This window comes from Dysidea avara, chromosome 8, assembly GCF_963678975.1.
Source record: "Dysidea avara chromosome 8, odDysAvar1.4, whole genome shotgun sequence".
Classification (NCBI taxonomy): Eukaryota; Metazoa; Porifera; class Demospongiae; order Dictyoceratida; family Dysideidae; genus Dysidea; species Dysidea avara.
The window spans coordinates 12,339,880-12,367,143 of record NC_089279.1 but is presented as its reverse complement, the minus strand read 5'-3'; the positions used below and the strand labels follow the sequence as shown (position 1 = coordinate 12,367,143).

The following is a 27,264-nucleotide window of genomic DNA, read 5'->3' as shown; positions in this document are numbered from 1 at the left end:
AACACATCTGATACAAAAGGGGATGGAAAGCAAGTACAGATCAATGAAAACCAAGATTTGCACATGAAGCCATAGGAATCAGTAATGTGCCCTGATCACAAATATAGCGTATAACCTAAGGGGATATATGAGGTTGACTAGTGTTGTTATAAACTTTTTCATGGATTTGAACAAAATATAATTATTAGTGAAAATGTTTCCCCTCAAAATATTTAGGTGTTATACGGTAGTGTCAGACCCCTTCCTTATAGTGACCATAACTATCAAGAAGTGTACTTCATGACCTCAGTAATAAGACCACCTCATCAAAGTGACCATGTCAAGTAGGTCCTAAGGTGCACAGCGTGGCCTCATTAAAATACCACCTCATTATATTTACCATGTCAAGTAGGTGTCACATCACATGATCATTATTTTTGCCAAACTTTATGTTTGACAAGGACACTGCTCCAATCCTATGGTATGTTTATTGTGGCGACAGTTGAATATAACCTAGCTACTGATGTGTTCTGTGCTATTCATGAAGCTTATGATAGTGTATGTCCAAAAATACTACAAGTTAGCAAAGCTGTTGTCCAATAAATCATTTAGTGCTGCGTATTGAGATGCCACCATGTCACAATATTTAATAGAATAAATTCACGATACACAACTGGACAAAACAATTTTGTTCATAACTGATATTCTAGCAATAAACATGGAACTTGAAGTAACAAATGTTTTTACCGCATGTAAAATGTAGCCAACAGTATTTTAGTACAGTGTTTAATTATACATGCAGATTACAATCCTTAACTAAATTCCATAGTTAATTAAATTCCATAGTTATTTCACACAATAACTATTGCACTACTGTATATATTTATTATTGTGGTCAAGTTAAAGGAAGTGGCCAAAAGTGAACTGTTATAATTAGTAATGGCTGTAGGCTCACCTGTGGGAATGATGTGATGTTGATCATGTGATATTAGAGGGTTCTGTTCCACACGTATAATGTGTGCCACGACTGCCCCAAACTAGGGTATCTGTAGCAAGCTGGTAGCTATGGTCACATTAGAGGGTCTGGCTCACTTCTACATACTATTGGTACAGGCTTGATTACAATATTAGTCCTTGATCCAGAAAGAAGGGCAGCCCTCTGCACAGTATGGCACTGATTATGCCATGTATAACTGCAGCAGCATGTGATCAGCATGTGCCCAGTACAAAGGATTCTAATAGTCCTTGCACAACAACAACATTGAAACTAAATCATGCTCTTGTAGTTTAAAACACACAATAAAACTTGCAAAGAAACCGTCTCATACGTTGTGCTTCAAGTTTGTTGTGGTATAACAACTATTTCAGAGCATTGCATTGGGGGATAACATTTATCTAACGGCACCCACCCATCCATGCTGACCTAATTGAACCAACAAGATTATACGAGTGATTATCACAAATGCTTACCACTAATGTTCTGTTATTATGTAGGAGAATCAATTATTCACGTAGAATCCATCTACAGGCAATCTTTTTAATTTTTGAATCACTGAGAGGTCAAGATTAACATTGAAAAAAAGGAATTCACAATTAATCAACTTCCACAATCAAAAAAAATAATAAATATCCACAATTCACGGCAATTAATCAGCCTTTATAAATTAAAATTTTAGAATCTTATAGATCTATTACAGAGCAAAGTTTGTTTATTAAAGTAATAAATATTAGTAGTAACACTGGGAACGCCTGTTTTTTGTGTTTATATTAGTGAAAACAATACTGAAATGTTACTCTTGGTACAGTTGCTCCAGGTGTTGGTTAACTTGTCCATAGCTACATATCATTTCAGCTGGTACATCACTTCAACTGGTCAAACTATGCTGTAGTGTGTAGCTATGTGGGATTGTCTGCTGAGACTACAGTGGCAAATTAAAAGGGGACTTCAGATGACGAGCCTCAGCAGGCGAGCAGTAAGTGGTAGGCTACCCAGGAAAAGCTTTGCACTTTTTCTTCTGAGTCACCATCCACACAGTGTTTTCCATTTGTTGTTAGTCATTATACAATGGTACAAGTAATGTAGCTCACAAGTAATAACAACTACAGTGTTTAAAGCACACTGAATAGTAGTATTAACAGGCTGTGAACAAAGTCATCAACAACAAGGTACACTTAGCATGCATGGGTGGCTGATGTGACCAATGCATCACACTACCTAACTGATAATTCTCTAGTATTTAGCAACAGAGCTGGTCTGTTGGTTAGGCCATTATCCCCCATCTGGTACAGGAGAAGGAGTAGAAAATGAAGATAAAACAGTGAGACCAGAGAAGTAACTCTGACTCAAGTGTATGCAGAATACGTCTGCTGGTGCGGGGGATGCATCAGTCAGTGTAGAACATTAGTTGGACTTATATTGTCATTCTAGTGCCGTCCCTTATTGTGTTTGGGAGTACACCTTAGCACACCATACAAATCATAATTCTGACTGCATGGCTCCTGCAATTGACACTGGTTAGAATGATGGAAGATTTCATCTGCTGTGCTTCATAACAAGCTGTGAATGGTACCTTTCATTTGCAGAGGTATTCCTAAAAATTAATGTAAAGATAACAAGCCCAACATTATACTTTATGAACAAACAGCACAAAATGGAATCAAAGTTATTTTTAAATGACACTGATCCTCATATTTTCTATAAGGCATTGAGGAGGGTTGTAGTAACAGTACTACAATGAAAAATTAACCAATTATTTGTATTCCCCGTATACAGCGATAACACCTGACATCGCCACATAATCACTCCCACAAGGCAGAAAATGTACACGTTATTGGAGCACAAGTAATAATTTACTTCAACTCATGTTTGTTGAAACTGTCTTTCTAAATGTGACCACATTATCAGGAGCAAGGAAGACAGATATTTAAGTAGTGCAGGTTATCTTGCTGGACAAGTTACGGCTGATATTTGGCAAAAGAATGCATGGGCACAAGGATTTAACAAAAGTCCCACAATGTTTTTATCAACAAATTGATGTACATTAGTTCAGTTATTGGTCATTCTTTCTTACTGAAGTATTGTTTGGTGACAATCAGTTGAGGCCAAAACAGCCATTTTATCCTTATAACCCAACCTGATGCCCAAATAACATTTTTCATTGTCTTTCCCAACTTCTGTTCTATGTTCTGTGTAAGTTTCATGCAGAATAAATCACCTGAAGTTGAGTTGTAGTCTCTTGAAGGAGCCCCACCAGTGACTTTGCCCCCACAGAAATTGAGGTCATGCATTTTAACGTATACTGAATTTTTGTGACTCACTCTATGGGCTAAAATAGCCTCAACTGCGGTGGATATTAGATGAATCTTATTCCCCAGTAAGGCAGTATAGTGGGAGGTTATAGCTCTTGCAAATTGTCAAATCCCATATATATCCGAGCCATACTGGGGTGGTATTGGGCTTGATTTTGAATTTAGCAGTTGGCAATGCCGTTCTTGACTCAACATACATATATATATATAGAGAGAAAAAAACAGTTAGCTACAATCACACATAATTTATACCAACACATGCAAAAGCAGAACAGTTACAACACACATACTAGCTACACATACAAACTATACTTAATGCAGTTGATAGGCACAAAACTTTCACCATGAACTGGTATCTGACTAGTACAGCTATAACCTCATGCAAATAGCAACTCTTGCCTAAGGTAAAAATGGTTTGTCTCGGAAATTGGCTTGGAGGCAATTGTTGCAACGGTTATCAGTGACTTTATGGAAATATAATGCCAAAATAGTCCTCAGAAACTATGCTCTTTGCTCGGAGGACACTATATAGATTTTGTTTAGGTTTTATAATGTAGCTAAGTAGGTGTACCTTGTGTAGTGTAGTTTAGTTTCTTGTAATTTAATAGTTTGGTAGCTTGTAACTAGTCTTTGTATTCTTTTGTCATTTCAAATGAACACTCTTGCTTATTAAGGTGTACGTATAGCGTGTGACAAATCATGACATACATACTGAACGTTGCGGGCAAATTGTGTTTGTTCATAGATAATAAGTAGTCTCGCGTGCCAGACGGTTTGTGTGGGGGCGACACAAACCATCTGGCACGCGAGACTAGAAAATAAGCGGCTTAAGCGGGGCGCTCCACCCCCATAATTATTTAATATCTATAGTTTGTTGTACAGGCCGATTACGGACGCATATGCATATCTATGAACAAACTTACCTTTTGAAGGAACATATAAACTGTGTAGATGGTCGGGTGATTGCTAATAAATAAATAAATGGTTTTGTCTACAGGCGCTTCCCGGCGGACGCGTCGTTACCAGTCCAGTATGCATGACCATAGATTATATACTACGTCCGTATGTGGCCAAGCCAGACGTCACACACCCGCCCTCAACATGCATGATTTCACCATTCGTTATGTAAGAGGTATAATCTATGGCATGACACACCCGAGTATTTTGTAAACACATTAATTTATGTGACGTCATCAGTTTAGTAGTTTTTCGCAGGTTTTGGGGGTTGAAGTTAATAGCGGACCTCAATAATATTTTTGGGATATATCATAGTTTGAGATTGTTGTAAATCCGCGAAAATTATAAAATCAGGTAGCATTATAGGTGCATTTAGGTTATCCCTAATGACCAGTGTAAAACATTCGTCATGCTGGTTCTATTAAGTTTTCAAACTATTGTACATGCATGCAACACTATGCCTACGTGTAGCCATCGTCTTACCCTCATACCCCCACCTTCATCAATCAATGCTAGACGATGTTCTTATTTTGTCCGTGTTTGTTTTGTGTGGAACAAAGTATACCATTCATTATTCTGGGAATTGAGAGCCGTTCTGTTTTTCGCCACGCTATTAGCTACAAACATTTTTGTTGCAATTTTTAAATGGAATTTATTGTTGTTGATTTGTTGTTTTGTAGGTGTAATTATAATAGTTGTTGATTTGTAAGTGTTATTTTGTGTGTGTTTTGTTTAGTGGTTGTATGTGTTTCAGTGGCAGATCCAGGATTTTTAAAAGGGGGTTTCGAAAGTTGGTATAGCTGAATAAGGCATCTGATGACATTTCTCCAGAAAATTTTGAGATTTTAGAAGCTGAGATCAGATTTTAGGCTACTTTTAGTTAGCAATTAGCTACACTAAATCCAATTCTTTAAACTATAAATACTATAGCTAACTATTGGGCAAAGATGGTGACTATATGCTGTAGCTATATTAGAGTAGTTACTTGACTGCTCTATTAGAGTATCTCGATCGTTTGTGGTGGGAGATGAAAAGTGAAGTGTTGCTGAGGGTTTCATAACTATAAATGGTGTCAGTTAAGTGTAGCTGCATGCATGCTACTGAAGTACAGTGGTATATAGTTGTTTGATGTGACAAATTGTCAGTACAACAATTTTTATGTATTAGACCATATCAAAACATATGTATGGGATTTGTCAAATCAAGCATTTTCAGGTGGTCAACATTAAAAGTTTTCAAACACTGGGTTAAACCTTTAAAAATTAAGAATTAGCTATGCATTAAATAAATCTAATATCTGTTTAACATCTTTTTTGAAACCTCAACTTGGTAAAACAGGCTGATCATAAAATCTCATCATTCCTTGTCATTTGTTGTCCAATACAAAATACATGTATTTTACACTACACACAAAAACACTAATTAAGAAAGCCCTTGAATTTCAAAATGTCACCATAGCGACAGTTATTTACTGCTGATGATGACATAATACGCACTCCACACATTAACCTATTGGAAAATTTAATTATCTCGCCGGGAAAATCCCAATTTACAAGTTGTTATCCTCAACCAAATTCGCTAAATTTGGTATCATTCTACGCAGCGAAGGATGCTTAATAAGACTCCGACCGTACAAATTGTTTTTTCTTTCCATGCAACTCAATATCATTGAACTCCTTATGAATACAACATACTACTACTTATTACCTAACTATATACTTATTACTACCTATACGTACTTAACTTAACCAATGTCAAAGTCAGGAAATTCGTCCTCAGCAGTAAGCGAATACTGGCAGAGTATCATTTTTGCATTGTACCTCCACAAAGTCACAGACAGTTGCTGGAGAAGTTGGCGCCTAGCAAACTTTCGAGGTAAACCGTTTCTAACAGTTGTTCTGTCAGCTATGGATCCTAAAATTGATAGGGCATATGGTGACCAAACGCCAAAGGTCTCACATACAAGAGGGATAAAATCTCCTCCATTATCATTTACAATGTCCTGGTATTGGTTGTCCTTAGCTATCTCACCAACAGCAGCGGCCACCCCAGCCTGAGAAGAAGCAGAAGACATGACAGCAGACTGAGTGGTACTCCTGACGGAGAGATCAAAATAGGCAGGACGACCAAGATGAAAGTCAGGGTGGTATATGTCGCCAGGACGAGATCGGTCAGATGGAATGCCTTGCTCCCTAAGAACACCAGGGTGATCTTGGAGCAAGGCATGGTGTACAACAGACACTAAAGCATTATGACGCTGGATCCTCAAGGGACCATGAGAGCACCCCAGCAGATGATCACCAAACTGGTCAATGACAGATAGACAAGTACAGAGTGGTAAAGAAGGGAACAAAGGAATGCCAAGCCACAAACGTAAAGCTATAGTAAAATCATGAGGAGGAATAGCTAGACCCAAAGCAGGCTGTGGAAGTGCTTTAAGCCAACCACTGCTGGTGCCAGAAGAATGTGATAAAGCACGCAGACGTGCTTGACCGTACAAATTGTTAAACAGTTTAGTTTATAGAAATATGTTTAAAAACACGTGTTTTTACGGGCATTCTGAACACGTAAATTTCGCGGTACAAGGCTCCTTTTTAGCTTCCCCTTCGTTACTACACAAAGAACTTACACATGAATCGGGGTATTGGTAACCGGGAGGGGAGGGGGAGCGGGAACGGGAGATTTCTTGGTAAAACCGGGACAGGGAGCTGGGAGATCACGTGCACAGGCAACTGTTATTTTTGCACTAAAGATGGTTTATTCATGCAGAAGAGGACTCATGCAAGTAGTCTCCCCTCCTTTTAAACATGAGATATCATACGAACTAGCTATAAGCTAGGGAATTGCAATACTTTTTACAAATACAAAAGGATCGAGATACTCTAATAGAGCAGTCAGCCACTCTTATAGAACAGTCTCATAATATCACATTCTGTCTCTTAACTGCCAGTAGCTTGTTGATTTATTTGTAATAACAAGTGAAAAGTCTAAAAACAGCTATAGCCTTAGAGCAACTTAAAAAATTATGTTGGGTGGGAATCATGCTCCCAGAAAGTCACCGATTGATTGATTGATTGATTTATTAAACTCGCAGTACTGGGCAAGGCCGTTCTTCCATACTGGAGTACACATAATACACAATACATAGTACACAGCAAACAAAACTATACTATGGACAAACATAAATAAATAACTACAAAATAACAAACAATTCAAGACAAGTCATGTAGGTACTTGAGCAGACCATCATGAAAATTAGTAATGTCATCAAATAAATTAGGTGGCAGTGAATTCCACCACACTGTAGCCTGATGCCGAAAGAGATGCTGACTGAAGTTCTTTTTGAATCGAAAAATGTCTGCAAACCAAGGTGAACATCTAGTTCTGTAGGAATGTTTATTACCAAAGTCTATTGGTGGCTGAAGTAAGATACCTTCACCAAGATAGTGTTGACCAAACATGGTTAGAATAGTTTGATACTGTACAAACTCACACTGCTTGAAGGTTCTTAGTTTACTAATTTGTTAAGCTGCTTTACTGTAGTTGTATCCAGTTATACTGATAGTAAAATGTCAGTAACTTTAAGTATATGGAACATAATTGTTTTACTAAATTTTAAACTCTCAGTAAACATCAGTGAATGCAGGTTTACTGAAAAGCTACTAAAATTCCTAACAATTAACTGTTCCATATACTGTGGATATACCACTCTAGTAAACTAAGAAACTTCAAGCAGTGTCAGACATGGGAAGCCATCCAAGGTTTGCTCTATACTGTGACATCCATCGCTGTCTGCATTTTGTAGCTGTATGCTTCAAACTCCATGTGTGACTTTCATTGCTATAAGACTCTTTGACCTGCTCCACCAGTCCACCTCATGCTTTGCTACTCAATTGTTCTATTAAATCAACATTTATCTTGGGTCTCATTTTGAGTTCTGTCCCCACACACAGTCCCTGAAGTGATGCATTCCGATGTGAACACTATATTCTATAAGTCCAATCCATTAGTATTGTCAGACTCACTGTTGTCCTTCTCATGCTATGGCTTGTTCCACTGACTTAATGGTGGTAGCTATACTGTATTAATTAATTTTTTATTACTGTGTAGGCCTCCTGGGGATGCATGTTTGCACAAAGTAGTTACATTACAAAAATTAAGAATTAAGATAACAGTCCTGTTATTCCTTGTTTGAAATGACTGAGGTCTGAAATAATTACAACATCATCTGGTAAAGTGTGCTTGGAAGAAATGAGTTTAAGTAGGCATTAGTTCTTGCTGGTAACTGTAAGAATCTCTTTGAGTGTCCGCGTGTAGAGTAGGTACAAGTGTGTTTAATGCATTTGCCTGGCAACATCTTATTCTTTATGAAATCCATCCTGATGAATTGACATCATTAATGTGACCTAACTTTGGAAAACCAAACAGTAAAAATGAGTAGTAAATAGCTACCATGGCAAATAGTGAGCATTAATAAGAAGTTGTAGTGAAGTTCACTATTTGCCACAGTATTCACTACTCGTGATTTTTTAGGTGCATGCATCCTTTTTCAATTTGGCTCAATGATCAATTTTTCTCTTTTGTAGCTAAAATGTAAGGCACTGAATATTTATCTATATCTTGTGTTAAATATTAACTGATACCTTGAAGCATTCCAGAGATGCGGCCAATGTATATAGACAATGACACATGTTATTTATTTAAGAAAAAAGGACGAAGAACATAACTATCAGAAATCTCTTTTTTATAATTATTAGATAGTACTGGAATGGAAATTTGTCCTCAAAGTCATGGTACCTACACCAAGCCAAGATAGATCATTTTCAGTCATCAGTGTTGCAGAGCAAGAATTGTCCATCTTATATGTAGTCATGTGTTAATAACATAATTGGAAGAATCGATACCATAAAAGCAGCATTGAATGATTCATTTACTTCAGACTCTCTTAATAAATATTTTAAAACTGTAGCAGTGATGTGTCATTTCATCATATCAATCTGCTAGCTGACAACCTTGCAATATACCTGCTACTTCATGTGACACTAATTCATCACTTTTGCTAAGATTTCTGAATCTTTGGTCCTGTCTCATCTGAACTCTCTGGATCCTAGGAAGTCAGATGGCTAGCACTTGTCTTAGGTTCCCAAAAGGGATATAGGCTGCTCCATTGGCTACCTTATATTGTTAACGTTCATTGCAGAGTGGAGTTGTTCCTTCAGACAGGAAGTGCTCACATATACTCCAAGGTGCATGGTGCTTGGACAGCTTCAGACCATGTAATCTCTGTTGTGTCTGTTCTTGCTGTTTGTTTGTTTTTGTGTATTTGTTCAGTCATTTTATAATTTGCCTTAAGTTGATTGTTGCATTTTTATCCACGTATATTTGTTTTGTACGCATGTGTTAAGTTTTGTACTTGTTAGCTAGCTATATTCATTAATTTTGTCTGTATTGTATGCTGTGCTGGCAAGGAAGAATGGTAGTGGCTAATTGTCAGAGACTCAGAGGGTAATTTATAAATCAATCCATCAAATCAGTCTGATAATTTAAGAACTTTTATTGCTAACTCACAAAGAAAATTTCTTGCTGTACAAACTCCAAATAGTTATTGAATTTATAAACTGACAATAACTAACTGTGAAAGTTCACACACCGTCTGGATCTAGCAACTGTCTACACAACCAGAGCAACAATAACTTGGTAGAATAAAATCAGTGGAGCAGGTCAAAGAGTCTGGGTAAACTTATAGCAATGAAGGTCATACATGGAGTGAAGCACACAACTATAAAAGGGAAGACAATGATATGGGTGACATTCTGGGAGCATGATTCCCACCCAACAAGATTTTTTTTTAATTTGAAAGCACTAAGACTTTTCACCTTGTTATTAAAAATACATTAACAAGCTACTGGCAGTCAGTGGCAGTTAAGAGACAGAACATGAGACTGTTCCGGCTGACTGCTCTATTAGAGTATCTCGATCTTTTGTATAATAAGTTCGTATGTTTGAAAGGAGGGGAGACTACTTGCATGAGTCCTCTTCTGCATCAATAAACCATCTTTATTGCAAAAATAACAGTTTCCTGTAGTATTGTGCACGTGATCTCCCAGCTCCCGGTCCCGGTTTTACCAAGAAATCTCCCGCTCCCGCTCCCCTCCCGATTTTACCAATACCCCATGAATCGAATCGCCTTTCATCAAGGAATCTGATAAACCAAACTTCGTGTCTGTCAACCAAAGTACGCGGAAGTTATGGCGCCTTGTTTAGAGGACGGTGTTACCTTATACGAAACGGACGTAACCCATTCGGAAATCCGGAATATCTTACACAAGTTTTGATATGCTTCCACTGCATGAGCTACATTTATAAGGGGGTTTCTGTCGAAACCCCAACCGGAAACCCATCTAGATCCGCCACTACACTGTTTTGTATTACTAGTAGGACAGTACCTTGTATAGGCTTGCCTTTTGTGCTGTTCCTTCCCTTGTGGTAAATTGGATACGTAAATAAATAAAACCGGTTTTCTACGGTATGAAATAGTTGGCTGTTTATATATACGAAGGCTAGTAGACTGGACCAACTAGCGGTAGCGCGTATGCCAAACCGGTTTAGGAGGTTTTACTGGTAATGTTCTCTATGAACTCGTTGACTGTTATAAAGAAAGGCCTGAAGGCTAGGCTTATAGTAGACCGGACCGGTGGCGCGTTTGAGATACTAAGCTATCTACGTCTCGAGCTACAAACTTTCAACTTAGGTAGTCTGCTAATGTTGCGGGCTGTAATTAGACGTTTGCCATGCGTTTCGTTGCCTCTTGGACTAAGGCCACGACCTTACGCAACTTTTCCCGACCAATGTCAAGTTGTTGTTTGTGGGGGCGGAATCATCGGCTGTTCGGTTGCGTATCATTTGGCGAAATTAGGATGGACTGATGTCGTCGTCTTGGAACAGGGAAGGTATTAGTGTTATTGTTGTGGTGTATAGTTAACATAAGCTCTATGTGAGTTAATGGTCTTGGGTGTTGCCACGTTATACTAGCGCCACCATGGCAACGGGGCATAGTTTTACCACTTTAACTGTAATTGCTATATAGTTGCTTTTCGTTCAACCAAGGTTGAAACAAAGAACAAAACTGCTAAATTTGTGGTACGTATTAGTGCCCCAATCAGTAATAGTCTCACCAGCCACTTACCGAGATTTATCCTCCTCGACACAACTGACTACGACTTTTTCTCAATTTACAATTACTCTTAATTAACTGTACGTTTTTTTTTTCCCTGGGCATATACCATCTCTGCTGACTAAATAAACATAGTCTCGCCAGCCAGCCTTTCTTCTGGCATGCAAAAAAATACAGGAGCATGCAAGGCCAATATCCAACAATGAGCTGTAAGAGCATGATATAAACAGCTTTTGGTACATGTACAAATCTAAACCTCTTCTCTCACAAGGTATGTGCAATGATTAATTTTATGGCCTGTATTATATCCTGGTGCAATTTCATACCAATTAGAACATTAAAGTTTTATATTACTACCTTAGCAACTACTGTAAATGAAAGTTTTGCGTGAAAGCTTAAACATATCTACTTAGTATCATAGACACTAGAATACATAATGGATTACTGTTATGGGGTCGATACAGTCACATGATTTATGACAACGTTACCAGATGTACAAACTGCAGGTGTTCTTAACACTGAGGCTGCTATACAGGTTTTATAAAGCGTTAAATTATTGCTAAAGGATTCAGCTATTTATTGGTTTGTGACTGAAGGTTTGTCTAGTCGGTTTGTACAACTGAAGGTGTGAAGGAAAGAAGGCAAAGTTTGTGTTTAAAACTAGTGTGGGGGTTTTAGTGTATAGGGCGTATTACATACAAAGTTCTAGAAGTGCTGAACAGCTTCACCACATCGTAATAGAGTGCACATAATTATGTTTAGCTCGGTACAGCAGTTACTTCACATAAGCAAAGCAAAAGAATGGCTACATGACAGTAGTTTTTGTGGGGGTTTTCCTGGCTTTAATTGTGAAAACAAGGCTAGCATTACATGCTACACTAATGAAAAGTTCATACCTTTGAGAGTGCAAATGAAATATCAATGAAGTGAACAAGATAACTGCTTTCAAGAAAAACTTGGCAAAAATGTATTGTGCCTATTGAAAAAGTCCCTGTACCCCGTAAATTTCATCACGTGACCATATTGAGCCCATAACTGTATTGCGTTTCCAATCCATTATGTATTCTATATCTATGGTAGTATATACACCATTAAATTATTGATTTAAATTAGCGGGAAAACTTTGGTGATTTGCTTTTAAACCGCGAAACTTTCACCCTCATACGGTAGTTACAGTAGCTACAGAGTTGAACCACAGCTATGACACGCATCCTGCTGCAATCATGTGAATATAAACTTTATCATAACATAAGGTAAAATAATCATATTCACAATCCATTAGTGAATCAATTCACTTAACAGCCTTACAGCTGCCATTGTCTTTTCCGGATCAAATGACAAAAGAAATAATACAAAGCTGGCGAGACTAAATCAGTAAATAACTGGCTTCTTTAATGCACTAGCTGTATGAAGGCAGTCAGAGAAGTTTTGGTGAGTCCGAGGGATGAAAGGCACATTGCTGAGCCAATCCTAACTGGCCGCTTTGCTAGACCTGAGGAATGTTCCTCTGTATATTGATTTCTTAATAAGTTTCTATGGAATTTTATTTAACTGAATTTTCTACTGACCAACAAGTATAACTCAACTACGAGTAACACTACGGGAGTGATTTTTTCATTGTCTGCCATCCTAAAGGTGTACTTTTTCGCTTGCTGCAGATGATGCATCATGGAACTACGTACCTTTATCCTACATGTGTTGCACTTCTTTTTCACTACCATGGAGATGTTGATTGGTAAGTAGCTTGTAACAGGCTCCCTTGTGCTGACTATCACATTTATAATGGAAACTGTCCCATATTTTCTAAGATGATTGGAATGATTGCCGGCTTTCTCGTATCATTCTTCATCTGTTACAATGTGTAACGAGTAGAACATACCTGAAAATGAAGCAGAATGGCCACTTTGCTTTCAGTAATGAACCGACTCAGGTGGCCTGCACATCCTTTTAAAGCTTTGTGTGTATTGAACTTTTGTTCTTGGGTAAAGTGCTAGGCTTTGGCTATATGTACATAGATAACCTTAGTGACAAAGAATCATGCTGATGTAGTATATGATTGGTATTAGCAAGAGTTAAATCATAGTGGAGAGGAGAGTGTCTGACCACTATACAGAGCCACTACCTGTGATTCAAACGGATTCCTCTGTCTTTGTAGTATACTCTATATGTGAGATTGTTGTAATCATCACATTCCTTTGTCCTCTCTACCATTGTTATCACTTGGTATTAGGTCTTTTAGGTCTTCTGACTGGAGAGTTGTCATCATAATCATGTTAATGTGTGTAAACAGAGTGAGATGGATTCTATGTATGTAGCTGATGCAATATTAGTGATTCAAAAGTGTAAACAGACTGATGGATTCTACATGTGGCTGATGCAATACTACCAACTTATAGGGATTCAGCTATACACACTTCATTGAGTTTATTGATATCCAATATACACACACTATTAATTAGTGTGACACTTAAGTAGTATAGCTTGTCCTCCAGGAATTGTTATGCAATGATCTCACACATTTGGTTGGCTTCACAGCCTACACAATTGATGTTGCATCATCTTAGTCATTGCTTTGTAGTATGACAAAGCCATTGCTTTGTAGTGTGACAAAGCCATTGCTTTGTAGTATGACAAAGCCACTGCTTTGCAGTAACAGTGTTGGTATAATACATTTGGTATGCCCAAAAATAATTATATTGTCTCTCACATAGACTTAAACTTTCAATAATTAAATAAACAATAGGTTTCCTGTTATGGTTGCAAAACTAATTTTGCAGTTGAGAACATGTACATTGTAGAATGTCTATAAACTGTCAGTACTGATAAGTTATCACTATTCTTACAAGCAAACATGCAATAAAACTAGATTGCTATATAGAGTAGGCTTGCCCTATGTATTCATCTACATTAGTTTTAAAAGGCTGTCTAGCCATGGAATCTGTGGCAATACCATTAGTGGCAATACCTTGTATCCTTTACCATGCTGTTGTTAATAAACCAAATAGAGGAGTCAACTGAGGTTACTCATAGTTGAGTTATACTTGTTGGTCAGTAAAAAAAATAAAAATTCCATAGAAACTTATTGGAAGTGTTTGAGGTCACTCTGAAGGTATTTGGATTTGATTATGCTTACCAATATTGCCAAGGTTTAGTGAAAGAAAAGCGAGGCTGGTTTTTGATATTGGGCAAAAAAGCCCAAACCTTCATCCCAATATACAGTACTATGGTACTGTACGTTAAAATCAGTCCATAAAAGATTGGTCATAAATTTGCTGTAGCAATGGGTTGTACTCAGGGATTACCTGTGCTTGATCTTACACATCTAAAGCGTTGCTATGTATTTTCCAGTTAACTACAGTGAAACGTCAGTTATCTGAACCCCTTGGGACCAGGGGTGGTCCATAAGTCTGAAAAGTCCGCATCTCTGAAACTGTATATAAATAACCTAAAGAACCATTTTATATTGTTCAAATACCCTAATAGAACAGTCACTACTCTAATAGAGCAGTTGTTTCTGTAGTTCAGTTAATCAAGAATGGGGTCCGGATAACTGAGGTTCCACTGTATATTGTTCCTATTTTGTGTGATACTGTTTAGTAGTAACTACTGCAATGATGCACAACATTTATATAACTGTATTCTATAGTATCACCAGTGGCTCAACTTGGCATGCTGCTGGGCTATTCACCCAATTAAAGGCAACAGAAAGTGAGACAAGACTTGCAACATATGCACATCAGTTAATTCCCAAGTTAGAAGAAGAAACTGGTGTATCAACAGGTGTGAAAATAACTATTGTGTTGTGTATATGCGTGAACAATAAACAACAGTGTAGATGAATGATAAAAGCATATACATCACACATAAGAGTATGTCCCATTTATCATATGTACTACAAGTCAGTCAGTGCTGGGGTACCAAGTTGCTCTGTTTTTGCCTCCCAAGTGATTCAATGAAATAATATATACCTGGGCACTGCTCTAAATCACCTGTGACAGTTATTGTTGATTGATTGTCATTGCTGTGTTTATATAACTAGCCTACCATGAATATCATATAACTTCACAATTACAACAGCACATTTAGCGAATTCCATATTCTCATCTATGGTATAATTTTAATGCTTTCTTAGGTTGGAAACCATGTGGCAGTTTGGTGATAGCAAGAACACAAGATCGGATGAAATTTATACAGCGAGCTGGTGTTTTTGCAAGGTTTGAGTATAGTGTTTTGGTATACACGAGTATCATCTTTGTTATCACAGTGTGTTTGGTATTGAGACTCACATGCTCTCACCAGAAGAATGTTACAAGAAATGGCCTCATATGAAATACGATGACTTACAAGTCAGTTACAGTTTTATTTCCTATTGTGTTCTGGGTAGTGGGTACTGGCAAGAGTTCATAAATATTATGAACTCTCGATACCAGCAAGTACTCAGTGTCATGCCCCAAGCAATGACCTTTATATTTAATATAAATTACATAATTTGCAAAAGTTTAATTAGGAACCAAATTATTTGTCTAATTACACAGCTATATAGTATCCAGTATCTATTTTATATCCAATTACCTGTTTTCAAAAAATATCTACCTTACTTTGCAGTTATAAAGTTTATTGTTTTTCAACTTCACCAGTCCTTATTGTGTATATAGGGAGGCCTATGGATTCCCGGTGATGGCACACTTGGTCCAAGTGATTTGTGTCAGGCTTTTGCAAAAGGAGCAACTCAAAAGGGTAAGTGAAGTGTTAAAAGTAAGAGCATATTATATTTAGCCAAGTAGTGTATGTATACTACAGTGCGTTTTGTTCACTAAATACCACAATAACTTTACTGTGATACAATGAGAGGTGTGTTGATGTGTATGTTGATATCATTGCCATCATACTGTATGCTGCAAGAGTTCATAATACAATATAAGGGAGAGAGTGTCTAACTGTGATACATCCAGGAATATCACTGAGTCGTAACAGGTTAATCCTGCTCATAGAATAAAGCCTTGACCTCATTGACACTAATAAGCACCAATCAACAGTTTCCTATCACCAAAAGAAGTATTAATTTGATCAAAGGTAAACTTGACTGGTGACTTTGTACAGACTAGCTGTATTGGAAACTGGATACTCTCTCCCTTACTTATATAATTATGAACTCTTATCAGTGTGTAGTTGTGTATATGTGTGATATTATATATACATTAGTAATCTAGAATTGTCTTGCTTATTCAGTGACTTGTTAGATAACTTGGTTTTTATTTTTTTATAAAAATGAAATTATCTAATTTTATTTTATTTTACACTGATTACATATGTGACTAGATTTACAAAAAGGGGTCTTCCATACCCACCCAATTATTAATTAATAACTTCAGATTAATTGGAAAAGACCATTGGCTTAAACTTTAGTCAGTAGTGAGCATAAATATATAACTTAAGTTATAGACAAAATTCAAAATTTCAGGGCTTTATCCCTTTTGATCACAGAGTTATGATTTTCCAAGTTCATAGAATTGGATGTGTGTGGATAGAAGACCCCTTTTCACAAATCCAGTCACATGTACAGCTGGAATTTAAACATTTCATAGCCTTCATGCGTCAACTGAAAAAGCAAGTGCTATAAACTATAAACAAAGTTCATTACAAGCAAAACTTATGGTAAAATGTCTATGCAGGCTATGTAACATCTGAATTTGACCACAGAAAATAAGTTTAGACATATGGACAGTTTGTATTCAAAATGTTTATTGCATATATAGCAAGCATGATAATGATCATTTAATAGTGAAACATGAACCATGCCACTCAAGCACCTGATTTTTTTCTTTTCTTTTTGAATAGAAAAACATCAACTCATCCTGCAGGTGTAAAAGAAGGGGAAATTTCTCCACAGTGCAGCTGTTATACAGCCCTGCATGGGCAGATCTATGTTATAAGATACCACTTCCTTGTCTATAACAGCCCTGCATGGGCAGATCTATGTTATAAGATACCACTTCCTTGTCTATAACAGCCCTGCATGGGCAGATTGTTATAAGATACCACTTCCTTGTCTTTAAATTTGGCCTTTAGCTCATTTTATTAAACTTATAACTGACTGTCAGAGTTCACAGCTGCTCTATGGGATAAACTGACAATGCCATGTCACTATAGGAGTGAAGATAATAGAGAAGGTGACTGTTGATAAAGTGTTGGTCAGTAATGATAGAGTGTGTGGTGTGAGGACTAACCAGGGAGATGTGAAGTGTGAAGTGTTTGTCAACTGTGCTGGACAGGTATGTAGTTATTCCACTAATAAAGTTACTGTTTAACATGTGTGTTTTATTTGATAGTGGGCAAGAGATTTGGGAAAAGTCAGTAATCCAATTATTCTTATACAGAGTTTCATGTGATATCTATTGTAGTTATCAAATCCTAAAGTTAAAATACCTCTACATTCCACTGAACATAACTATCTTGTCTCTAAGCCGTTTGAAGGTTGGTTAATAGACTTTTATACGCGCACATACGCATGCATGCATGCACACAAAAAGCAATAACATAATCACACCTACCCACCCAGTATGTCAACACTGGGACACCTGTGTGCTTAAGTGCTACAAGTCAGAACAAGCAAATCCCCTGGGGGGCAGTACTAGTAAGTTCCAGCATAGATAATAGAGTAAAGGGATAGGAAACGCAAGCGATTTCCGGTTTGATTTCCGTTACGCGTGACTTGAAAGGACAAGACAGTTTTGTGCTCAAGCATGAGAATTAGTGTTCTAAGCAGCGTAAATAGTAATCCAACAGACTACAGCAAGTATTTAGGCCTATGTGAGAGATTTTGGCGAGAGAATTCAGACCATAGATTTTGTAACAAAGCGTATCGCATTGACCGTGGTTGTTACACGCTGTCACACTTTCGCTCATAGTACCTTCATGCCTCGCCCATACCGCTTCTTTTATAGCCGGTTCCACTTTCGAATCTTGTGGTAAGCTAGGCGTGTCACCAACACAGTCTTTTACCGTTGCGTTGTACTGCAAGGTGGTTTAAACTTTTGGTTAAAAATTGAAGATACTTAGTCGTTTCTTCAAGCAACAGTTCCTGTTTTGCTCCGATATTTCCTCTGGTTCCCTCTGTTGAATGGTAAGGAATAGGTTTATCACAGTTAAAAGGATAGAATATATTTACGAAGAAAGTAAAGTGGTTTAAAGTAATTTTTGGGCCGTTTTTTTTTTCACTTTCAATCTCCTTTAATTTTGCGTATAACTTCCTTGAGGGTTGGTACAATCCTATTTCCCTCGATTACTTACTTGAGTTCACTGTAGCGAAGTTTCACAGTCGTTGGTTACAAAATTCTGTCGTTACAACAATTTGTTTCTCTTTGATACAAGCGCAGCAAGCGTAACGAGTATATTCGTGACGTACTACACAGAATTCCAATAGAAATGTACGTATTTTGTGACATCATGTTATTGCGTTTCCTATCCCTTTTAAGTACTCTATTATCTATGGTTCCAGGAAGTTGCAGGTAGAGTGTATAGGCACCCGAAGTCCCATATGGTAACACCAGGTCACCGGGTCCCCATTTAACAGCTGAGTACACTGCAACAGTTTGAGTGAAGTTTCTTAGCATACCCAGACATTGAACCTGGAACCTTTCAATCACTAGGCCGGTGCTCTAACCACTTGGCTATGCTATATACCCTATGCACACGCACACACAGCCCACGGCAGCCATGAAAAACATAGCTTTGCAAACCAGCACCACCACAACGCTTGTGCAGGGAAATCCTACTGGAACAGGGCTAGTAGCCCGTAGGAGGTCTCACAAAGAGAGGTCATGGAACTCAAAAGTTCTGCAACGACCCCAATATTGCTAAGCAAGTACAGTTGGGCATTTACTTCCCAGTGCACTGGTCCCATTGATGACGGCTGGTGGCTGCTTCCCAGATGATGCCAGGTCCTCCACATATATAGCTGGGTAGACTGGAGTAAAGTTTCTTGCTCAAGGAAATAACAACACCAAATTGGCATAATCAGGCATCAAACCTTTTGATTACCAGGCCAATGCTCTAGCCACTTTGTTATGCTGCCTCACACTCGTGCGCGCGCATGTGCCACATACACACACACAACACACACACTAGTGTTGTTTTAAAAACCAAATGCTTTTTTACATTTTAGCAAATTAATTTTAACTAAAAATAAAATAATATTAAAGTTCAACCAAGAGTTCACAAATAAAATATTATGAACTCTTGGTTCAGCGTATTTACTAAATATTTTGATTTAAAAAGCTAAAATTAATTTTTCTATACTAAAAAACAACATTAAACATACACATCAACACCCATGTAAGTACACAAAAGTGACCTACTGAGCAATAACCCAACTTGTTTGTATTTTCCTATAACTTTATTTTATGACTTTGAGGGAAAAACCAATGGGCTGTTATATTTCAGCCTTATTTGGTAAGTGCTTTCAGAGTTATAGCAAGAGACAACAACAAAAGCAAAACAATCAAACAGTGCCTAAGTGGAATAAATTTACAGGAACTTGTTTAATCAATCACAAATCTCAAGTGCAACAGACTACAGAGTTGGGACTTGTGTCATTCTGTTCACTTCACCATGAACTGGGGCATTCAGCGAGGTATGTTTTTGGCCTAAATATACCATGCCATCAAACAAGAAGGCTGTTCAAGCTTAGAAATGGCGACAACAAAGTTACAATTTACCGCAACATAAATTAACACAAGTAACTTATGTTTGGTACAGAAACAAGATTACTCTCCATGAAGAGGCAAATCCATTGGTATATTAAATACGTATTTTGATTTGTGTTTCCTTCACTGTTTACTGAAGCGATTAAAACGTGTGTTAAATTATTTAGCATGTGTTGTATTTCAATGGCACATATTTCAAAAACAGAATTATGCCAACAAGTCGGATTTTCACTCAGCAGGTCACATATACATCCACACATTGTATAGTGTATATCTTTGTTTAATATTACACTTGTTTAGTGTTCATTTGTTAATCATTTATCTTACGTTTCTGAATTTATGCAAACCTTTTCCAGTCATACAGTACATGTTTTTAGGATATATACACATGTACTAATATGATGTCATTATATATATAGATGCAGTAGACACCATGTTACCAGGAATGAGAGATCCAGATGCACACTTGTATGCACGAGAGTGGAGTGGTGGAATTTTAGTGGGAATATATGAACCAGTCAGTAAACCAATCTTCACTAATGGAGTTCCTGCTCCTTTTGAGTACCAACTGCTACCTGAAGACTGGGATCATTTACGTAAGTGGGCAGGCACACTGAGTGTATGAGCAAATGAGAATCACTGTCACAGTGACAGAGTATATGATTTTGATCATTATGAAACTTTTGGTTTCTTTGCAAGGTACTACCTGATGGTACGTGTATTAACCCACAGAGTTGGGGGTAACTAGTTACTTAAAAAGCACTAGTAATATAACTAGTTACTTGCTTTGTAACTAGTTACAACTGCCTGAAAGTAACTAAGTTACGATAGTTACATTGTAACCATAGGTAATTATGCTTTAAAAGCAAGAGCACTTCAATTTTTGTACTACAGCCAATTTTTGTAAACAGTTTCTGTGTACTGTTCTTCATGATTCAGCTTGACGTAACAGTTGAAACTGAGCTGAAATGGCTACAGAATTGTTATTTTTATAAAGTGTGTGCATCATTAGTCATATTACAAAAGTTAACAAGCAAGCATAACTTATATATGAAAGTAACTAGATACTTAGTTACATTATAAAAAGTAACTATAACTGTAACTAAGTTACATGGGACTAGTGACTAGTTAATTTTCTGAAGTAACTATCCCAACTCTGTTAACCCCCATACCTTGTATCTATGAATGGCATATGTTATTACATTTCATGTTGTTTTACAGAACAACTAATGGATGAAGCATTATATAGAGTACCAGCGCTAGAGACAGTTGAAATAAGACAGATAGTCAATGGACCAGAATCCTTTACTCCTGATACTCTAGCCTTATTAGGAGAGGCCCCTGAGGTAAATACTACGCTAGTATACATATATCCACAAGAAATGTGTTGCACTATATGTTTAACTTTGGATGTGTGACTTGGTAGCTGTGCATTGTTTATTGTTCAATTGCACTCCTGTCCTACCTAATAAGTTGATGTTGTGCTGCTTCATAAACCTATATCTCTGAAACTATGTATATAAATAACCAATATATTAGCATTATTCAACTACCCTAATAAAACAGTCACTACTCTAATAGAGCAGTCATTTTCGTAGTTCAGTGAAGTCCAGATAACTGAGGTTCCACTGTATGTGAAAAGGCCTTTTTTAAAGTTTTTGGGAAGGACAAAACTTCCTGGGTATTAATACAGTGAAGTAGTATCATGACATTAAGCCCTTTTGTAGTTCGTAACTCTTTGCTCACACTGGTATAAATGACATACACACATAACAGATTTCAGGAAACTAGGCATGCACCCACAACTGGCCAGAGGCTGGGTTATATTTAAATTTATATCACATTTTAATTGATGCAATGTTATGGATTTTTAAAGGTGAGAAACTACTTCGTTGCAGCTGGGCTCAATTCTGTTGGAATAATGAATTCTTCAGGTGTTGGTCATGTATTGTCTGAATGGATAGTTAATGGATCCCCTCCATATGATCTACATCCATTTGATATTACTAGGTATGTGGAAAAGTGTCTGTTACACATATCAAGGGTGCCTCATATGGTAGCTTTTCCAAACCCACAATTTTACTCCTTGTTACAACAATGCTGCCATGCCTACCAGCATTAAATAACCAAAGTTTTAGCTCTCCATTTACCAAGTAGTTCGATTATTTGTGTCTGTGTACTTGGAAGTCTGCAAGACCCCTTTATCCACATGGTTAACTGTTGTTATTCATTTTCCTTGTAGGGTTGGATCACATGACATGAGCAAACGATTTTTATATGATCGTGCTGTGGAGGTCTTGGGAAGGAAGTACACATTGGTATACCCTAAAATGGAGTACAGATTCGGCAGAAATATCAAGTAAGTGTGTAACTGTCAAGAGTACATAATAAATATTCACTAAACTAATCTCACAGTACATAGTACTGTATAATCAGCATCATGGAAGTTTGGGCTTTCTTGTCCAAAAATATCACCAAAAAACAGCCTCACTTTTCCTTCATAACAGCTTGGCAGTATTGGCCAAGCCCATAAATGTCTTCAGAGTGACCCTAAACCCTTCAAATAAGTTTCTTTTTTGTATTTAACCAGGAGCTTAGCCACCAAAGGCAGCAAGGGGAGCATGAAACTTGCACTGCCTGCCAGGTGCCATCACAGTCCAAATCAATCGCCGAATAATTTCCATATGTGACCCAGTCTGCGAAAAGGGCTCTTATAGCCTTTCCAATTGCATATATATGGTAACCCATAACGTGACTGGTGAATATGGTACAAGCCTACAATTTGGTCACTCAACAACCCTAACCTGGCAGTAGCTGTGGATGTAATTACATGGTGATAGCTTTAGTAGATTAGGAGTTATGATTAGCCAAACATGGATAATTGGAAAGGCTATAAGAGCCCTTTTCGCAGACCGGGTCACATATAGGGAAAGTATAATCTTATTATTTGAAGCCATACATGGAATTGCGCATGACAACATTACAAGATGGTGGCAGTGACACATGGCGATGGTGAAGTTTGGCTGAGGTCTTTCTTTTTACTTCGATAATGGCAAATTTGTCTCTACTTTGATTTCAATTAGTGCGACTGGAGTGTCCATTGTTGCACATGGAATTGTGCATGTCAATTACATAACCATTTGCACATGACGTAAGCAAATGCAGTGACGTAATTTATGGAACTCAGTTTCATGCTCCTTCGCTGCCTTTGGTGGCTCATAAGCTCTGATTCAACTGAATATATCAAACTGCCTGACTGATTCCTCTAACCAAGCATAACTCATCTGTGGATAAGGCTACGGGCTTGATTTATGCACTATTCAACTTCACTTCAGCCCAAGACATGCCTTTTTGCCATCTACAGCAGCTACAATGTACACGTCACTTATCTTTGTTCTCCTTTGTATCCCATTTCTTTCCTCACTGCTGTATAAGTGTTGAATGGCAGTAATTCATCTTGTGGTTTCAGTACTACTTTCTGTGGATGGAGCTTCTCATACTGTTCTTAGTTAGTAATGCTGTATAACAGGTGGAACATAACTGAATTTGAAGCGGAATGGCCACCTTACATTTCAGTAATTGATAGTGGTACATAATAGTGAAGATACATTACTATAACTACAACTACTAACCAGGGGGGTGCCGAGGGGGTTTCTCCTACTGAAATTATCAGTACAAGCAAAGCCCAGGCCAGTGTTGCGGATTTTTTGGCAAAGACAAAATCAGTATAAGAGCATAAATCTACAATGGTGGATCTGTGGGGCTATGCCCCCTGGCCCCAAAACATTAATATATGGTTAAGGTTACGGGTTAGGCGCTTAATAATAGGTTATTATTTTCGATGCGCGATAATGGATGGTGCAATATTAGCACGAAACTCGAGCAGGTGTTAGTGAGAAGGTTGTTAACTTCAAAGCGTTGTATAGCCACGTAATAATAGCGGAGGAATCATACAAAGTGAGTGTTAATAATTTACTGCGGAAGATAGTCAAGCGTAAAATTAAGTCCCCGCAATATGGTTGAACCAGCGTTTAGCGCTACTGCTTAATGTGGTTATTATTCATCAAAAATAGCAACTGTCAGCTAATTAGTACTAATTTTTTAGGGCAGTATCGATGGGTGGTTATATTATCTAGGTCCTGTCGAGGAGACTTTGTGGGAAAACTGACTATAGGCTGGTTAGTTATCATATCTTTCAAGGATAATGGTGATTAGTTCTGCTACGGAAATATTGCGAGTCCACTACAGTGCTGTTACAATCGGTTAACAACTCATTTCGTTCGTGAGGACCTAGAAATCACTAAGTAATAGCTTATTAATGCTAAATATCACGATGTGGCTTCCCATGAAACCTGGTTTTTGATGAATAGCAATCAACAGTTTCACTGTTTAGTACCTGCATTTCTGTACGAGTACTTCCCTTGTTGAGTGTATCACCGCTTATGGTATTACTTGTACGTTAATATTCCACGTAATTTTAGTGAGTTCTTTCAAGCAAAACGGTTAAAACAGAACTATAAACAAAGCGCCTGCAAAATTATTTATCTGGTAACCCATAACCTTAAACAAGAACGGAGATACTCTAATAGAGCAGTCAATGAAAATACTCTAATAGAACAGTCACCACATGAAACAGTGTTAGAAATCCTTTATAGTTGCTTAGTAAGAAAACTTGCATCTGCAGAATATGTACTGCACTACTATAGTTGTACTGCTAACTAACCAAGGGTATTCCCCCTATACAAAGACTCATCTTATGTTTCTTAGATAATTTTTTGGTGCAGTTGCTATACCACAAGTTCCCTGATAGGTGGGTGGGTAATTAATAGCATCAAATGTGGACGAGACTTACCACAATACTTGGCCAAGGCCCATACTTATAGAACAATGCAACAAAACTACAGTATGTTTACTATCACATGAACATGCAGAATGTTCATGGCATTTGGCAGTGCTATGACAGTGATTTGGTTTTTATACCACATAGGTGTTCTCCATTACACTCAACACTTGACATAGCTGGTGCTAGTTGGGAGGCCAAAATGGGATGGGAACGACCCAGCTGGTTCGCAAGATCACCAGATGGTTAGTAGTAACTCGTGCAGGTCATTGTTGTGATGTAATGCTCTACAGAGTCTCGAGAATTTGTGGGGACATTTGGTAAACCAAACTGGTTTGATAATGTGCATGAGGAGCATACAAAGTGTAGGAATGAAGTGTGTGTGTTTGACATGACCTCATTTTCCAAGTTTGAAGTAGAAGTAAGCAAAACAGTATAATGCAAACATACAGTGCAATAGATTCAAAGAGAGCAGTAATACAGTCTGCCTATCACACACAGGGTGATGGTGTAGTGGAGAGTATGCAGATGTTATGTTCTAACAATGTTGATGTACCAGTTGGTAAGATAGTGTACACTGGTATGTTGAATGAGAGAGGTGGATATGAGACTGATTGTACTGTCACCAGAACTGCACCTAACAAGTGAGATAATAGTCTTTGTCTTGTACAACCAATAATATTATTGTTGTACAGATACTTTGTAGTGGGTCCAGCAGCTCAAGCCACACATGTTGCAGCATGGATCAGTAAACACTTACCATCCTCAGTACAACTAAGAGATGTGACCAGTCAGTATACAGTAGTTGCTGTGATGGGACCTCATTCCAGAAAGTTACTAGAACAAGTCACTTCTCATCCTCTTGATGATGACAATTTTCCCTTTGGAACATCACAGGTGGTTAATGTTATGTATTCAATACTTTATGTTGATGTGTTTATAGGTAATTGAGATTGGATATGTACCATCAGTGAGAGCATCTCGTGTATCATATGTTGGTGAACTGGGATGGGAACTGTATGTACCAAATGAGGTATGATGGTGGGTAGTATTGGTGGTCTACCTATATATTCATTCCTACAGTATTCCTATGGACTGTACAACAAATTGTTCAGTGTTGATGGTATCCGTCCACACAATGGTGGTTTTTATGCTGTTGATAGCCTCAGAATTGAGAAAGCTTATCGTCACTGGGGAGGTGAGGTGGACACCACCATTACCCCATGGGAGGCTGGACTGGGCTTTACTGTAGACATGAAAAAGGTAGTGACAATCAACTATAGCTACCCCCTCAAATAGCAGTTGTCTCAGGTGTATTTGTCTTCCTGTATACTGCTGTTGTTATATGAAAGACATATACAGCTGCTGCCATAATTTGCTCTTTTTGACAGGACAACTTTGTAGGAAAACAAGCTCTGATTCAACAAAAGAAAGAAGGAATCAAGCAACGTGTTGCTATTTTTACTTTACAAGAATTTGACATGGACAATCTTATGTGGGGTAACGAGACCATCGTGAGAAATGACAAGATTGTTGGCTACCTCACTTCAGCTGCATATGGCTATAGTATTGGTAGACCTGTAGGAATGGGACTGGTCAGAAATCCAGGGAGTAATGGAGAACTTCTCCCAGTCACTAAAGATTACATACTAAATGCTAACTATCAGATCAACATTGCTGGTGTACTGTATCCAGCAAATGTCAGTCTATCAGCTGCTTATGATCCCAAAGTTAACTATCAGATCAACAATACTGATGGTGTACCGTATCCAGAAAATACTAATCTGTCAGATGCTTATGATCCAAAGTCACTACGCATGCGTATATAATAATACATGTACACATATTTCTGTACAAGTTACCTTTTGTAACTAAAATAATTGTATTTAAGTAATTAATATTTTGTCACATTAGATTAACTTATTGCATACATTATTAATGATGTATTGTAACTAGATTATGTAAAATGATTGAGTGATGATATATAATTATAGCTATAATGATTATATGCACAGTATATTGTTAAAAACTGTTCTGTCAGATGATCAAGCTGGGAGCTTTAAATGCTTAAAGTAGATTGTGTATGTGGTCGATAACATAATTATAGCTACATATATAATACATGCAATTCTGTGGCTTCAGAAACGCAAGGTATAAATAAATTTGTCGTCAGAGTAACAACAGCAAGGCTTACACAGATGATTAGATATTAATACAATTTACTCCATGCATACACCATGATCTCCAATGGGATTGATGAGAGTGTTATCAGGAATGAAATTTACACCGTGTATGGAGCT

General features: G+C 37.6%; 1 protein-coding gene across 1 annotated transcript; it reads left to right on the top strand.

Moving 5' to 3' along the window:
- The first annotated feature begins 10,863 nt into the window (after positions 1-10,863).
- LOC136263954 (pyruvate dehydrogenase phosphatase regulatory subunit, mitochondrial-like) lies at positions 10,864-26,972 on the top strand. The gene is made up of 19 exons (XM_066058623.1): positions 10,864-11,195; positions 15,066-15,199; positions 15,552-15,633; positions 15,684-15,765; positions 16,075-16,156; positions 17,570-17,691; positions 17,749-17,769; positions 17,821-17,893; positions 20,544-20,720; positions 21,346-21,470; positions 22,001-22,134; positions 22,367-22,483; positions 25,112-25,209; positions 25,258-25,385; positions 25,466-25,608; positions 25,660-25,861; positions 25,908-25,997; positions 26,048-26,227; positions 26,356-26,972. Exons 1-19 carry the CDS (start codon positions 10,870-10,872, stop codon positions 26,791-26,793), a joined length of 2,754 nt encoding a protein of 917 aa, XP_065914695.1. The 5' UTR covers positions 10,864-10,869; the 3' UTR covers positions 26,794-26,972.
- The last annotated feature ends 292 nt before the right edge of the window (positions 26,973-27,264 follow it).

Bases quoted from the DNA above. Each gene is read 5' to 3' on its own strand.
- LOC136263954 (XM_066058623.1), top strand. From the start codon at position 10,870: ATGTTCTCTATGAACTCGTTGACTGTTATAAAGAAAGGCCTGAAGGCT. The intron at 25,210-25,257 runs GTTAGTAGTAAC...AATGCTCTACAG, and splicing joins GTTCGCAAGATCACCAGATG to AGTCTCGAGAATTTGTGGGG. The intron at 25,998-26,047 runs GTATGATGGTGG...TCATTCCTACAG, and splicing joins AACTGTATGTACCAAATGAG to TATTCCTATGGACTGTACAA.